This window comes from Oenanthe melanoleuca, chromosome 1 (assembly GCF_029582105.1).
Source record: "Oenanthe melanoleuca isolate GR-GAL-2019-014 chromosome 1, OMel1.0, whole genome shotgun sequence".
In the NCBI taxonomy this organism is placed as follows: domain Eukaryota; kingdom Metazoa; phylum Chordata; class Aves; order Passeriformes; family Muscicapidae; genus Oenanthe; species Oenanthe melanoleuca.
This window is the reverse complement of record NC_079333.1, coordinates 95325526-95339299: the sequence shown is the minus strand read 5'-3', so window position 1 is coordinate 95339299 and position 13774 is coordinate 95325526. Positions and strand designations below refer to the sequence as shown.

The window sequence follows — 13774 nt, the reverse complement described above, 5'->3', positions numbered from 1 at the left end:
GGCGCGCAATCGGTTCCGGCGGGCGCGCGCGGGGCGGGGAGCGCGCCCTGTGCGGGGCTGAGGGGCGGCGGGGATGGCGCGGCACCGGCGGCACCGGCAGGCCCGACTCACCAAACTCTCCCAAAGACCGCGAGCGAGGGACTGCACAGAACCTTCCTTAGCCACAGATTCACAGAATGGGTCAGGTTGGGTGCACAGAGCCTTCCCTTGCCACAGATTCACAGAATGGGTCAGGTTGGAGTGCACAGAACCTTCCCTTGCCACAGATTCACAGAATGGGTCAGGTTGGGTGCACAGAACCTTCCCTTGCCGCAGATTCACAGAATGGGTCAGGTTGGAGTGCACAGAGCCTTCCCTTGCCACAGATTCACAGAATGGGTCGGGTTGGGTGCACAGAACCTTCCCTTGCCACAGATTCACAGCGGGTCAGGTTGGGTGCACAGAACCTTCCCTTGTCACAGATTCACAGCGGGTCAGGTTGGAAGGGACCGCAGTGGATCAGTGCTCCGACCTCCCTGCTCAAACAGGCCCACCGCAGGGCGCAGGGCTGTGTCCCGACGCTTCCTGAGTATCTCCAGTGAGGAGACTGCACACCCTTTCTGGGCAATCTCTTCCGCTGCTTGGTCACACACAGTAAAGAAGTTCTTGCTCATGTTTAGGTGGAATTTCCTGTGCATTAGTTTCTGCCCGTTGCCTCTTGTTCTATTGCTCGGCACCACCAAGAATACGATCCATCGCTGGATCCATCCTCGGACACTCCCTTTTGATGTTAGTATGTGTTGAGGTCTCCTCTGAGCTGTCTCCTCGAGGCTGGACAGGCCAAATTCCCTCAGCCTTTCCTGACTGTGAAGTCCTCAGCCCTGCTGGGTGCCCGTGCAGTGGTGTCTGAGCTTGCCTGGGGACATGTCAGTACCGAGTGACGCTCCGGGCAGTGACTGCTGCCCACAGCCTGTGCTCTGTATGAGCTGCCCTGGTTGTGTCAGGAATTGTGTGTGGGAGCGGGGTGTTCGGTGCCTGCATGAGGTGAACTTCCATTGTGTTCCTTGGCTGCTGGGAGTGTGGCTGCCCTGCCCCACAGCCTCTCGGAGCTGAGGGGAATCACAGTTCCAGTCACAGTTCCAGCAGCAGCACCACACCAGTGTAGTACATTGATCAATTTAGCTCACACTGCTGGTGTACTCCCATCATCGTCTCTGAGGCATAGTACCTGATCTGATTATAAACGCATTTCATGGCAGGAAACTACTCCTCACAAACCCTCATGGGTATGATGGGTGGAAATGTGCAAGTTGCCAGTAATCAATTCCTCTGTGACAGGAATGATAGATTGCAGCCTTCAGAGGCAGTGTGTTTGTAGCTTTCATTTGGGCATGTTTTGCATAGCTATTAATAATGTACGTTGTTGATTAAGGTCTAAATTATCCTCCTAAACCACAATGTAGAGCTTATTTCCTGTATCCTGGAGGTAGTACACTGCAGAAACAGCCAGGGCTGCTGATGGTGAAGCACACCACAGCAGGCTCTCAAAATCTGACTAATTGACTGTGCTGTTCATTAGCAGCATAATGAGTATCCTCTTTCTTACTCTGAAGCTCAGTGAAGTTATTCAAAGCAAGCATGTGACTGCTATAGTCAGCAGTTACATTTGCCATTTGACCAATGAATATTCAGCCCATGAGCTCTCTGCTTAACCGTGTGGCAGATCCTAGACTCTCTTAAAATGAAGGAGTTGTCATCAGTAGTACTTTCACTGTTCCTTGTGCAGAACATACATGTAAAATGACACATAATTTACTGTTTCTTGTATACAGAAGATGGCAGTATTGTGCATTTAACAACTGATGAACTATTGACACCCATGAAAGTTTTGAAAAAAACAACCAAATGTGTTTCATAATCTTACTTCATTAGGAAATTATAACTGTAACTTTAACCCTCCCATCAACAGAGGAAGTGCCATAATTACCTTCCTTTGAACAATTTATGAGTCTAAATTGAGAAATTCTATAATTTCTTTCTTTGGTATGCTACATTTCAACATGGCATTTTTCCAATGTTCTTGGGAAAGGCACCATCTTAAGCTTGTATATTTCAGCAATTTAAAGTAGGATCTCATAAAAAACATAACAGCTATTACAGATATTCATAATGATTCTGGAAAAATCTGTCATTCTCTTCAAAACGGGAGTACAATAGTTACATTTTCTCCATTTTGTTTGTTTTTATTAATTTATACAAATATAGCAGCTTGATCTTCAAGTCCAGGTGCAGACTTCCATACCATTTAATTGATACAGTGTCAGAAAGAAAAAGATACAGCAATTCCAAGCAAGAGCCATTCACATACTCAAGGTAATACTGCATTCCAGTCAGTAGCTGCTATTCTGTACACTGGAATTATAGACCACAGGCCTTCACAAGCATAGTTTATTTTTGTGGCAGCCTTCAGGTTGTGGAACTCACTCTTCTATATTTTCTAAAGAAAAATAAAAATACTCCTTCATGGTCCAGTACCATGTGAACCCCATTATGAGGTCAATATTGGATGCACAGATTGTACTATATGGAATAGCCCAGGACAGAGAAACTTTTATCTTATAACATGTAGTTATGTACCATGCAGTAACTACCATGCATGTTCCACATTGCACTGTAAATCTCTGTGTGTCTTTCAAAATGTATGCACAGAATTGTGCACGCACTGTAGAGCAGCTCTGCATTGACTTTGTGCAATGACTTTGGCACACATTAGAACTTCCTTTCCCTGTGGCTCTTCTGGTTTCCATTTCTTGTATTTTCTGCCATTGTAGACTAACATAAGCAGATATGCTGCTTGTATGCCCAAGCCCTATGTGGAAAAAAGAAAGATACATTTAATAAGCATACAGATTATGTAAAAGTTTTCCTTACCATAATATTTGCTACATGCTCCAGGAGAAGAGTGGTACCTTTCCTCATGGAATCGTACAGCTCTTCTTTTTCCCACCGGATGATGCAAATGGAAATAAGAGAACACAAGGGAAATGGGACTCAGATCACTAGCTTAGATTTGTTGGACCCAGAAAATGCGTTCTAAGTAGGAGACATCCAGGAAGTGTGGGTTTAGGATGGGTCAGTTTTCATTGACACTTCTTGGCATGTTGTTTGTATAATAAATGTGATGCTGAAGTGGTGGCAGCAGCATCATTCTCCCACTCCCTCCGTGCTGGAAGTCACTGCTCGCTCTCAGTGCCTGCCCTGCTGTGGGTTGTCCTTGGTGCTTCCCACCCATTCCAAGGTGATATATGGGAATGCTGGGGAGTGCATCTTTCCCACACCTGCACGACTGTCTCGAGAGCTGAATGATTTCTCACACACTGCTTCTGTGAGCACTGATAAAAACTTGGTGACAGCCAAGTCACTTCTGCACTTTACAGTGATGACAGTGGTGGCAGTTCTCATTCAACACTCTGTTCCCCCAAGTCTTCTGGAAGAGACATGCAGTGTTTGCCATTTCCACTGCACCCAGGGAACTGCACAGCACTGTGCACAACTGCAGTTTGGGTCTGTAGTTCACCAGGTACATTTCCATGAATGGCTAATGCTGACAGTCACACATTGACTCTTTCCTCCTAAGAGTTGGACACAACTATTTGAGACTAAAGATTAACTTCCTCAGAGTTTAAAACTGTTAATTTGTCAGATTTGAAAACTGAGTTTAAGTTTAGTCATAGCTGTTAATTAACTTCTACAATAGCTATCAATATTTTACTTCCCTGGGATTTTCCATTTCAAAGGCATTGAAAAGAGCAGAAAAGGTACATTGCTAATCACATGGAGAATATGGAGGGGGTTCGTTTGTTTTATCAAGTCATATGCTTTCTTGAAATTGCACTCCTGATTTGTTTGGTAGTCCAAATTTTAATGTGTTTTTAAATATGTACATACAGATTATGCATGAACTTCTGTAGATCAAAAGCATTGAAAAAAGATACTCTTATTTCAACCAGGCAGACAAATTAATTTGGTACAAGAAGAGAAATAATGCTTTGCACTAGTTGAGTGATATTTCTGGAATGCAGATTTTGCATGAAATTCTTCATGGCTATGACCTGTAGCTCCACAGTAGTTAAGAAAAATAAAGATAATATAAAAGAGGAACTCCTTAGAAATCTAACACCTCAAAAAGTAGTCAGTTAAGAACATACCTTGCATGACATACCTTGCATGATTGTAATTTATTCGAGCAAACTGATGCCTGACTGATTGATCATTGGCAAACAAATGCAGATATACTTAAACAGTGCTGTGTACCTGACCACAGTGGGAGCAGAGAGGCTGGGCAGAAAGTTATCCATGCATGTAGATTTATTACAAAGATACAAAGTGGCAGAATGTCTGTCTGTCTGTCTTTTTAGGTTATACAGATATACTCAATTTGTGAACTGAAAAGTTGCAGTGTTTTTTAAGGCAGTATTTAAAAACACCAGTAATTTGAAGCAGTTCTCTTCCTAGTAATGCCTGGTGTAGTCTTGCATGCCCACCTGGCTTATTTAAAAAACATCCTGGCTTTGGGAGAAGATTTATAGATGTGTAGCAATTGGTTGCTTGCATGCAGCACTCTGCATGTACAACTGGATACTCACATGGGCCTTCAGCTGGATACATTTGGCACACATCCACGTTGCTGTGCACAGATATAGCAACTGCACGATGCTCTCCCTGTGAGCTCTGAGCTGGGGTGCTTATCACACTGCTGTTTCTCCTGGCCTCCTCCCCTCTCTGCTGGAAAAAAGTCATTTATCTTGCATCTTGCCAGCAAAACAAATAGGGGAAAATCAGCCATCCTGGCTGGAATTCAGCAGCTCTGATCAGGGAATCCAGTCATGTCCTCTGAGTGTGTTCCTGCTGGGTGTCGTGTGCCTTCGCAGTACTTTGACACCAGCTGTGTGCAATTCTGAGGGGAGGAACTGATTTGTGGTGTTCTGCAGCAGGGAGAAGTGGTTATGCTGTGTATCACACTCAGTTCCATCTGCCTTCTGGCAGCAGGGAAAGAGTGCTTCACGTTTCTTCTCTCTTCCCAAGTTCTTCAGTGTTTCCCACAAAGGTGCAGAAAGGTTCATGCGTTTGCTATTGAAGCAATGCACATGAATTTACCATGAAACTGACTGCATTCACATTCTTTTAAGATTTTTTTAAAGTTACAAATCCTACAGAAACCTGATAGTCCTTCATACATCTGTACATTTTCAGTGTGCTTCTTTTGATGTGCATATATAGCCTGTTAATTTAAGCTGTCATTAGAAATGAATGCATCACTTTTTTGTTTTCATAGGCACAGATTGAACATCTAAGCAGATAATGTATCCAGTAGTTTTGTACCCAGACTGGGTTGCCTAGTGAGAGTAAAGAGGTGCCTGGGAATCAGCTTGGTGAATGCCTTTTAAAGATGGGATAATAAGTCCTTTAACAGTGGCTTCTGAAAATAGTTTAACGTTCTGAAACAGGAAGTTCTCTGTTACCACAGAGTCCAAGTATCTAATGCAGTAAATATTGGTTATTGTTCTTCATAAGTTCAGCCCCACAGTTAAGTCAGATTTTCTCACTGTTTGTCATTTGTGTGAAGCTCTTTAGGTTTGCAATCTCAAGATGCACTTCTTGGTGCTAAAGGAACAACTGAAAGTAATTCTGGAGCGATCTTCAAGCTAGGAACTAACCATTAATCAGAATGGCTACAGGATGAGTACAGCAACAGAATGAAATAAATTAATCCTGTCTTGCTGCCTAGATTGCAGAGACTGTTCAAATACCTGCATGACATTTCAGTTTCTGAATTGTTTTTCCTCCACATTTATTTATTTGTCTTGGTGAACATTTTATTAATAGTGCAGAGTACATTAAAATATTTCCATATGTGTGTGTACACAAATACACAGTGGGCTATGTCTACCAAACAAGAATATGTTCCTTTTCAACATGCTTCCTACTCAGTTCTTCATTGCACCTCTGCTTATCCTAGTTGCTTCCATAACAAGCAACCTCTGACAGGAAAAAAGTATTTCTCCCTACATGTAACAGTTCTTTTCATACAAAGCAATGCCTCAGATATGGGATTTGCTCTGCTGGGTGTGAGGCAAGACTCAGGAGTGGGGCTGGGGTGGGGCTGGGGGAACACGGCGCTGTGCCCATCAGGGTAGCCCTTCCCAAGTGCTGTGAGTTCAAAGGCAAGTCAGAGGCAATGCCTGAGCCCTGTTTTTTGGGTTCAGGTACTCTGTATTCATCACACATTTCTTTTGGTGGGGTGAAAAGCGTGCCCAGTCTTACTTTATCCTTAAGGACTCTCAGAGGGGCCAGACAGTTTCCCATGGAAGACAGGTGGCAGCTTCCTTTGGGATCTAGTTGCAGCCAAGCTTCTGATTTGCCTGCTGAGCATAACAGTTGGCAGCTGCTCTGGTGTGACATCCCACAGACACTTCGTGTGTCTGACACCTCACCTGTGAGAAAAAAAGGTTGGCCTGGAGCACTCTGTAAAATGTTATGTTTTTCTAAAAAGGAAGAAGGAAAATTAAATACTTGTTGCAGCTTTTTTTTTTTTTTTTTTTTTTTTTTACTACAGAGAAAGGTAGTAAATAACTAACAGAAGACAGTTGTTTCTAGTGCCTGTTTTTAGCTAAAATAACGGGGGTTAATTATTAAACCTTTTACTTGGTCGCTCACTTGTGCTGCTGATGCTTTAATCCTGGGTCACACAAAGTTTAAGAGTGCTTTACAAGGGAGACTCACTTCTTTTTGCCTCAACCTTTCCATGCTGACGGGATGTTACGGGCTTTGCTGCTTATATTCTCTGTAGTTGCCATTGCTCATGCTGAGCTCTGCAAGCCAGGTAAGATTTGGAGCTGATTCCCATCCCTCTTAAGGTAAAGTAGCTATTAGTTTAGACTACAAAGCTGCCAGATTCTAAGATTTTTATTTTAACTGGTTGTCTTCAGTTTGAAGATTGAAATGCTGAGCATTCAGTTCTTTTATGAGTTTGCAAATTAAGTATGGAAGTTGGTCTCACTTAAAGAGGTAGACCTCATTGAGACTCTGTAGGGCATTTTTTTCATGCAAGTAGCTTCTGTTCTCCTAAGTGGGTGATTTCTTAAGTCCGATTTAGAAACATTTGTGAAATAAATGATTTAAAATCCAATTTTGAGTGACTATCAATGTATGTTTGCTTTTTTCTCTTTGTGTCAGATGCACAGAATGCTTTCAAAGTACGGATTAGTATCAAAACAGCTTTGGGAGATAATGCAGTAAGTAAAATGTTTTCACATATTCTTCCTAATTCAATATCTGCCAAAATAGAAGTAATATATACTATAAAATTTCTGCATGCCACACAAGCGATTTGTTCTGCAGTGTTAATTGTAACAGTTTGCTGAAGTCCTGATCCAGGCATCCATTTCTTGACATTTGGCTGGCCCACTCCTTAAAATGGCATCCTTTAAGAGAAATATAAAGCTTTCTTGTTCATAAAGAAAATTTTCTGTCGAAGTTTTATTTTTTTTCCACTTGGAAAAGTGGTAAGGATGTTACACTTTATGCATGAGAAGTGCTGCATAAATGTAAGTTTGTATTTTGGGAAAAGCACTTCTGCTCAAGAGTCCTAATTGTAAAGTCAAGCGTGTCTAGGAAGGGAAGCAGGAAAAGATTTTTAGGTCTTTATGAAATGGGACTTTATATTAGGCTCTCAGACAAGCATTAACTGTAGAGATCATTCAACCATGTCTCATCAATTCCCTGCTAATGGAGGGCATCAGATAGTGGCCATTCTTCTCTGCCTGTGATGCACAGGCTGTCTCATGAGGACTGAAAGGCTTTGGCTTAATTCAGATCTTTGGGCTTAATGTAGAAATACTGGTGTGAACAATGAGAGATACATAAGAGATTGGGACATTAGATGACATTAGATTAGAAGGCACTTTGTATTGCTAGAAAAAAGCAATGACTGAGTAGTCAGTTGGTTTTTTTGTAATTGTTTATGTCATACAACAAAGTGTATGAAAGCTCAAAGAATGGGACATTACATAAAAAAATGGGACACTAGATCAGGTACTGTCTGATCTAAGGCACTATATAATATGTCAAGAGCCCAGTATTTTGTTAGTACTTTTGAATACTTAGAGGAAATCTGCAGCTTGCTAACAGGGCTCAGCAGATAATTAGGTATGAAACATCCTGGACAGTCACATCCACTGTAAGTCTGGTGTCTGATGACGTTATGAGCCCTGGGAAAGAAAAAGCAGTAGGTTACTTGTTTTAAAAGACTAGTGGTACAAGAAACTCTCTGTGACTGTAGAAGCTGTTCTAAAATTACCCTGAAAGATCAGGTAATTTAACATTAGCAGGGACCTACCTTTCACTGGTAATTTCATAAACCAGACAAAGTACGAAGAAGTATTCAAGATACCTGCTAAAGTAAATGTCTCAAAATTCATAGTGTAGTCAATTCTCTTGGGTGAAAGACTTTAATTAAACAGTAAGCCTGGGTTTTTTTTCTTTTTAATTATTATTAAAAATAGTGTAATATTATTGCTGAACATATGTCAATATAATTATTAAAACTCCTCTTGATGATAACTGCTAATATTTAGATATAATCTTGGTTCAACATAGTAGCAAAGAACAAAAATTGCACTTCCCAGTAATGCTGTTTTTTACTACCTTTCCTTTTCCAGCTGTAGTAAAATAAGGAGAGGTTGTTTGATCTTTTTTTTTTCTGTTTGTTTTTTATTCAAAAAGGTATGAGACAAATCATTACCCTCTAAGGCACTTTGTATTGCTAGAAGAAAAGCAAAAACTGAGGATTCTATTGTTTTTTTGTAGTAGTTTATGTCATATAACAAAGTGTGTGAAAGCTCAAAGAATGGGACAATCAAGAACAGCATTTTAGAACAACAGCTTGCTGAAATTGGTATGATGCCAATTTCAGAAAATCATCCACAAATTATAAACAATTTATTAAGTACACAGGTAGTAGTAGTTCCTATTCACAGCCATTGCAGTTTTCTCTGTGAATGACGGAAAATGAAAACTGAAACTAGTATGAAACTGAAATTCATTTTCATTACTGAATTTGGGGCACTTTACTTCTTTGGGTTATTTATTTATTTTAGCAAAGAAAAGTGTAATATTGTCATTGTCACAGTAGGACACACTCAACTTAGTTCATTTCCATGTCACTTCAAGCTCCATGATAACAGAAAGCCCTTCTCTAGGAATGGCAGGATAATTCCAGTGCACATTCAGGGGAAATAGGTTGGTGCAGCTTTTCACATGGTGCATGTCATCCCCTATATGTGAGGTGATGCAAACAGGGCATCATTTTTTAACTTGTTTACTGGGTAAGCTGTACTCTGAGGCAAGAAGTTCCATTTAGTGTATTTATTTAGTTCTTATCACAATGGAGCTGAAAAGAGCAGCTCTGATGCAGTAGGTGTTTAGCCATTACCATTTGATTTGCAAATAATGGGTGTACTTGATAGAGATAATGTTTGCTAATCCATGGGAGGAAACACAGTGCCTGTAGGCTGAAATGGAAGGTGATTTATGAGTCTCCCTGAGGATGATTTTGACTTTATGAGTGGCTTCTGGAATAGCTGCTAGTCACTAGTTTCTTTCTGTTCATGGGGCCAGTAGAGGGATAGAGAGTTAATTCAGAAGGGACAGAGGCAACTAGAGAGTGAGAAGAAGTGATGGGCACTGACAAGTCTGTGTAACTTGGTGTCACCACTCATTTTAGCCATAAGAGTCACAGAGTTGGCACCTCAGGGACCGCAGCTAGCTGAAGTAGACAGTGCACTTCCCTTCTGGCTCATGTATTCAGGCTGCTTCCAGGGTAGAGGATGAAGAGGAGACAAAGCACCTCGTGTTTTGTCACCAAACAGGATCCAGAAGTGTGTTTTTGTGTCTGTAGCCACTCTGCAGTCTGAATGGCTGTGTAGTTAAGCACCGAACCATTCAGGAGGGGAGAGCTTTTGGATGGTCCCTAGTCCTCTCCTGCTCAAAGCCAGCTCAACACTGAAATCAGGTCAGGTTGGTCAGAGCAACCTTCTGATAATATATTCTCATATCTTAAAATTTGTCTTTTTCACCCCATCAGCAACCTGAAGATGAAGATGGTAAATTTAACAGTACTGATACCATCATGTAGTGTTTAATTGATAACAGTTATGTTTACAGCATGTGGTTGAAAATGATATTTAAATGTGGTTGCAAATGATACTTAAAGATTCCCATAGAGTAGCAGAAAGTGTGCATCGATAACTGCACTGCAATGACATCCTCAGTCATCAGCTGCACTCCCTCTGATGCATTTGGAGGATAAAGATGATGATAAAACCCCATACTAGAACGAATCAGGTCTAGTGGAGGGTGCCTATGGCAGGAGAGTTTGAATTAGATGATCTTTAGAGTCCCTTCCAATCCAAATCATTCAAGATTTCTTTGCACCTCTAATTAGAGAAAGCTGCTCATTAGAAACTGTTTTCTGGAAATTCATGCCCACCTGTCCTGAGTTCATACAGTTTGTTAGCTAAAACTTGTTCTTGCCTTACTTTTCATCCTCATTATGTTGCTTCCCCCTTGTATATTCCTGTATGCAGTCATGTTCACCTGGAGCCCACAGCCATCTCCATCTCCTTTACTTCCTGTTTCTCTCCATTTCCTTGGGGCTTCTTGCCCTTCTGCCCAGAATGTTGTCTGCAATATCTTCTCCTGACTCAGGCAGACACCTGATTTCTGCTGAGCTTTCTCCGCCAGTCTCCTCCCTCTCTTCCTCACAGTTTTCTGTTTATTCTGTCTCTTTTCAAGTGTCTACTCTTTCAACTGGGCCTGGAATTCCTCAGAACAAGTTATCTTCCCTGATTTGAGATACCCTTTTGTTACGCTGACTTAAAGATGTGCTAGGCTACTGCATTATTTATGAGAGCTGTGACAAATCCTGCATATATAGATGCATTGCACTAAACATAAACATACTGAGTACATGTACTTGGTAGTGCTGCATTGTATTTGTGTCCATGTGAGCATGAAATGGATTGTGCTTCACCATTATCCATTTTCAACACAACTGATTAAATTATCTATACAGCTGGTTTAATCCACTGGCTGACAAATTACATTTTTTCTGTCCTTTTGGACCTGTTCTTAAAGACTACACATGTCATGAAGGGATTCAGTCAATAGTGCCACACACAGAAAAAAGATCTTCCCTTTTAGTACTGCAAATTGTGCTTCATGGTTTAAATACAGATATCTTTAAAATGATGAAAAATAGTTCTATGGCTTTGATTTGTATTAATACCTTCACTACACGATCTCTTTTTCTTTCAGTACTAGTTGCTCTCATTACTGTCACATTTTCATCAGTGCAGCGGGATAAACACAAACTTTGACAATTTTTTTTTCCAGAGTTTCTCAATTTATGTTTTTTCAGTTTAAGTTCCCAGGTTGGAAAACATTATCATATTATGCTCACAATCCCCTTCATTCACGAGGCAGGAGTGGTGAGTCAGAACCCAGGTTCTCAGCAGTGCAGCTGCACTTTAATGCTGCTCAAGTTGTCTGCTGCTTCAGCTTTCTTGTCCCTGTCCTACCTCATCTCAGAGAGCCCATCTCACTCAACATTCATCTAGGGATGATAAACAAGATCACTTTCTGTCCTTTAAATGACTGCACCCTTCCCTGTTCGATTTCCCAGGATGCTAGTACAACATAAGGGCTGCAGATACCTAGAAGTTGGATTCTCTTTTTCTTTTTTTTTTTTTTTTTTTTTGAGGTACATTGCTGTTTTTTGAATGGACCTTGAAAAAGTAGGTCCAAGTTGACAGCTAAGTGAAGTGTCCAGACCACTGGGTTTCTGGTTTGGATGATTAGGCAGATTTTTTTAATGTGGAAAGTTAAAGATTAGATTTGTGTTCTGACTGACTGAAGAAAGCTGTTTCTAACCTCCCTGAATATAATTCCAAGAAACTAATAATCTTTGTAATCTGCTGAAAGGGGAAGAAATTTAATCAGTATGCCTCAGTCACAGCTCCTGTTATAAAAATGTAATAGGTGCAGTTCTTACAGGTCATTAGAATTGCATATGTGAATGAAAGCCCAGGGGAACCTAGTGAAGCTGTCTCAGAAAACTTAAATTACGAAAGCATGATTTTCCATCAAGACAACAGAGAACAGTTTTTGGAGCCTACATTCTTCTTCTTATTGAAATAGTAAGGATGCTATTTTCTTTCTTTTGTCTCACATGCAGTATAATAATTTGTAGTATAGTTGAGTCTTCTTGTAATCAGGACAGTGTGCAGCAATGAGGCTGCAATCTCAGTTTATTTCCTGGTGTCCTAATGTCCAACTCCCAGAGACCACCTTAAACATTAGGGTTTTTTACTATTATTTTTGGCCAGAGCCAAATAGTCTTTTAAGGTGGATTAAACCTTCTACTTTAACTGAGTTTCTCCAGCAAAAGAGGCAAGGCCACGAGTGCAGCTGTGTGGGGAGAATTCTAGTAATATGCCTAGTCTTTGGTATAATAAACTTTACATCTCCAGTTTAGTCAGCTTTCAGAAATATTCAGTTAATTCAATTTTTGGAAACGTTCTTTGCAGTTTATATTGCACTTTTCCCCCCCATTAGACAAAGTCCTTTGTTCATACCAAACAATGGGAATTTGTTTTCTTAGCACAACCAGAGAATTTATTCATTTTCTTGATCAAGAACAGCATTTCAAGTTCAGCAACTCTTTTCCCTCTCTGTACTGCCAACACTGGTGCTGAAACTAATTATTTTCCATCTTCCTTTACAGTATGTCTGGGATGCTAATGAAGAATACCTCTTCAAAGCAATGGTGGCTTTTGCAATGAGAAGATATTCCAGCAAGAGCACAACTCAGTAAGCATCTGCTTGGATTTGCCTTATACATATTAACAGTGCTGCATGTAGTGACCTGTCCTCTGCTGTGCTGAGCTGTAGAAATCATTATGTAGAGATTCTGAAAGCAGGCTGTTCCAGTGTACTTCTGACACCCAGATACTTATTCAACATCACACTGTCTCCATCTTAAGCAATGTTCAGTCTTTGAACCAGTATCCCTGTGGATGTGAAGTGACACAGCTGTGGATCTCAGGGGATGGTGCCGGTTCACATTCAGCAGAATGCAGCAGGAAGATTTGACACCTCCTAGAGACCATACTGGGAGGAGGTGAAGGGACACACTGGGAGGTCAGGAAAGGCAGCACAGATCTTTGAGTAAGCAGCTCTGGTGCATGCTTCCATAGAGCTCAGCTTCAGCAGTGTGCTGAAGATGAGCTGACTCAGAGCCCTGGGAGGTGGATAGCTGTGCCAGTGCTGTGCTCTGCTGGGTGTTCCTATCCCTGATATCACAGCAGTTGAGTTACCTACCATCAAGAAGTTTCAGATGTTGCAGTGCAGATAGAAATCAGCCTTTAATTGGTTTTGGGATTAAATCTACCCTGAGGTATTGAATATTCTTTTCAGGCTGCTGATCCTTGCTACTCTATGAAATCAGATACCAGATTAGACAGAGCACTTAGCAAGCTGTATTTCCACGATGTTCTTGTCTTTCTTAAATGAAAAACCTTGTAAGTGCATTTCCATAGGCCTGTTATTTTTTTCATTGTTTTTCAATCTGAAATGAAAGATTGATGGTTCTGGTAGGCTAACAAAGATAGGGTTTTCAATTGACTTAAAAATAAAACTGCTTCAGGCTGTCATTGCATCAGGTGAAGCATATTTC

At 41.0% G+C, this 13774-nt stretch overlaps 1 protein-coding gene across 2 annotated transcripts in view; it reads left to right on the top strand.

Annotated features, from left to right (window-relative positions):
* Positions 1-69: 69 nt before the first annotated feature.
* Positions 70-13774, top strand: part of CLTRN (collectrin, amino acid transport regulator) — a 29292-nt gene continuing 15587 nt past the window's right edge. The window contains exons 1-3 of one of the 2 annotated variants that reach the window (XM_056506156.1): positions 70-185; positions 7216-7274; positions 12824-12909. In XM_056506156.1, coding sequence (XP_056362131.1) covers positions 74-185; positions 7216-7274; positions 12824-12909 — 257 coding nt within the window. In that variant the 5' untranslated portion in view covers positions 70-73. Of the gene's footprint in view, positions 186-6193; positions 6863-7215; positions 7275-12823; positions 12910-13774 lie in introns of those variants that run through there. The other variant, XM_056506244.1, reaches the window with a different exon arrangement.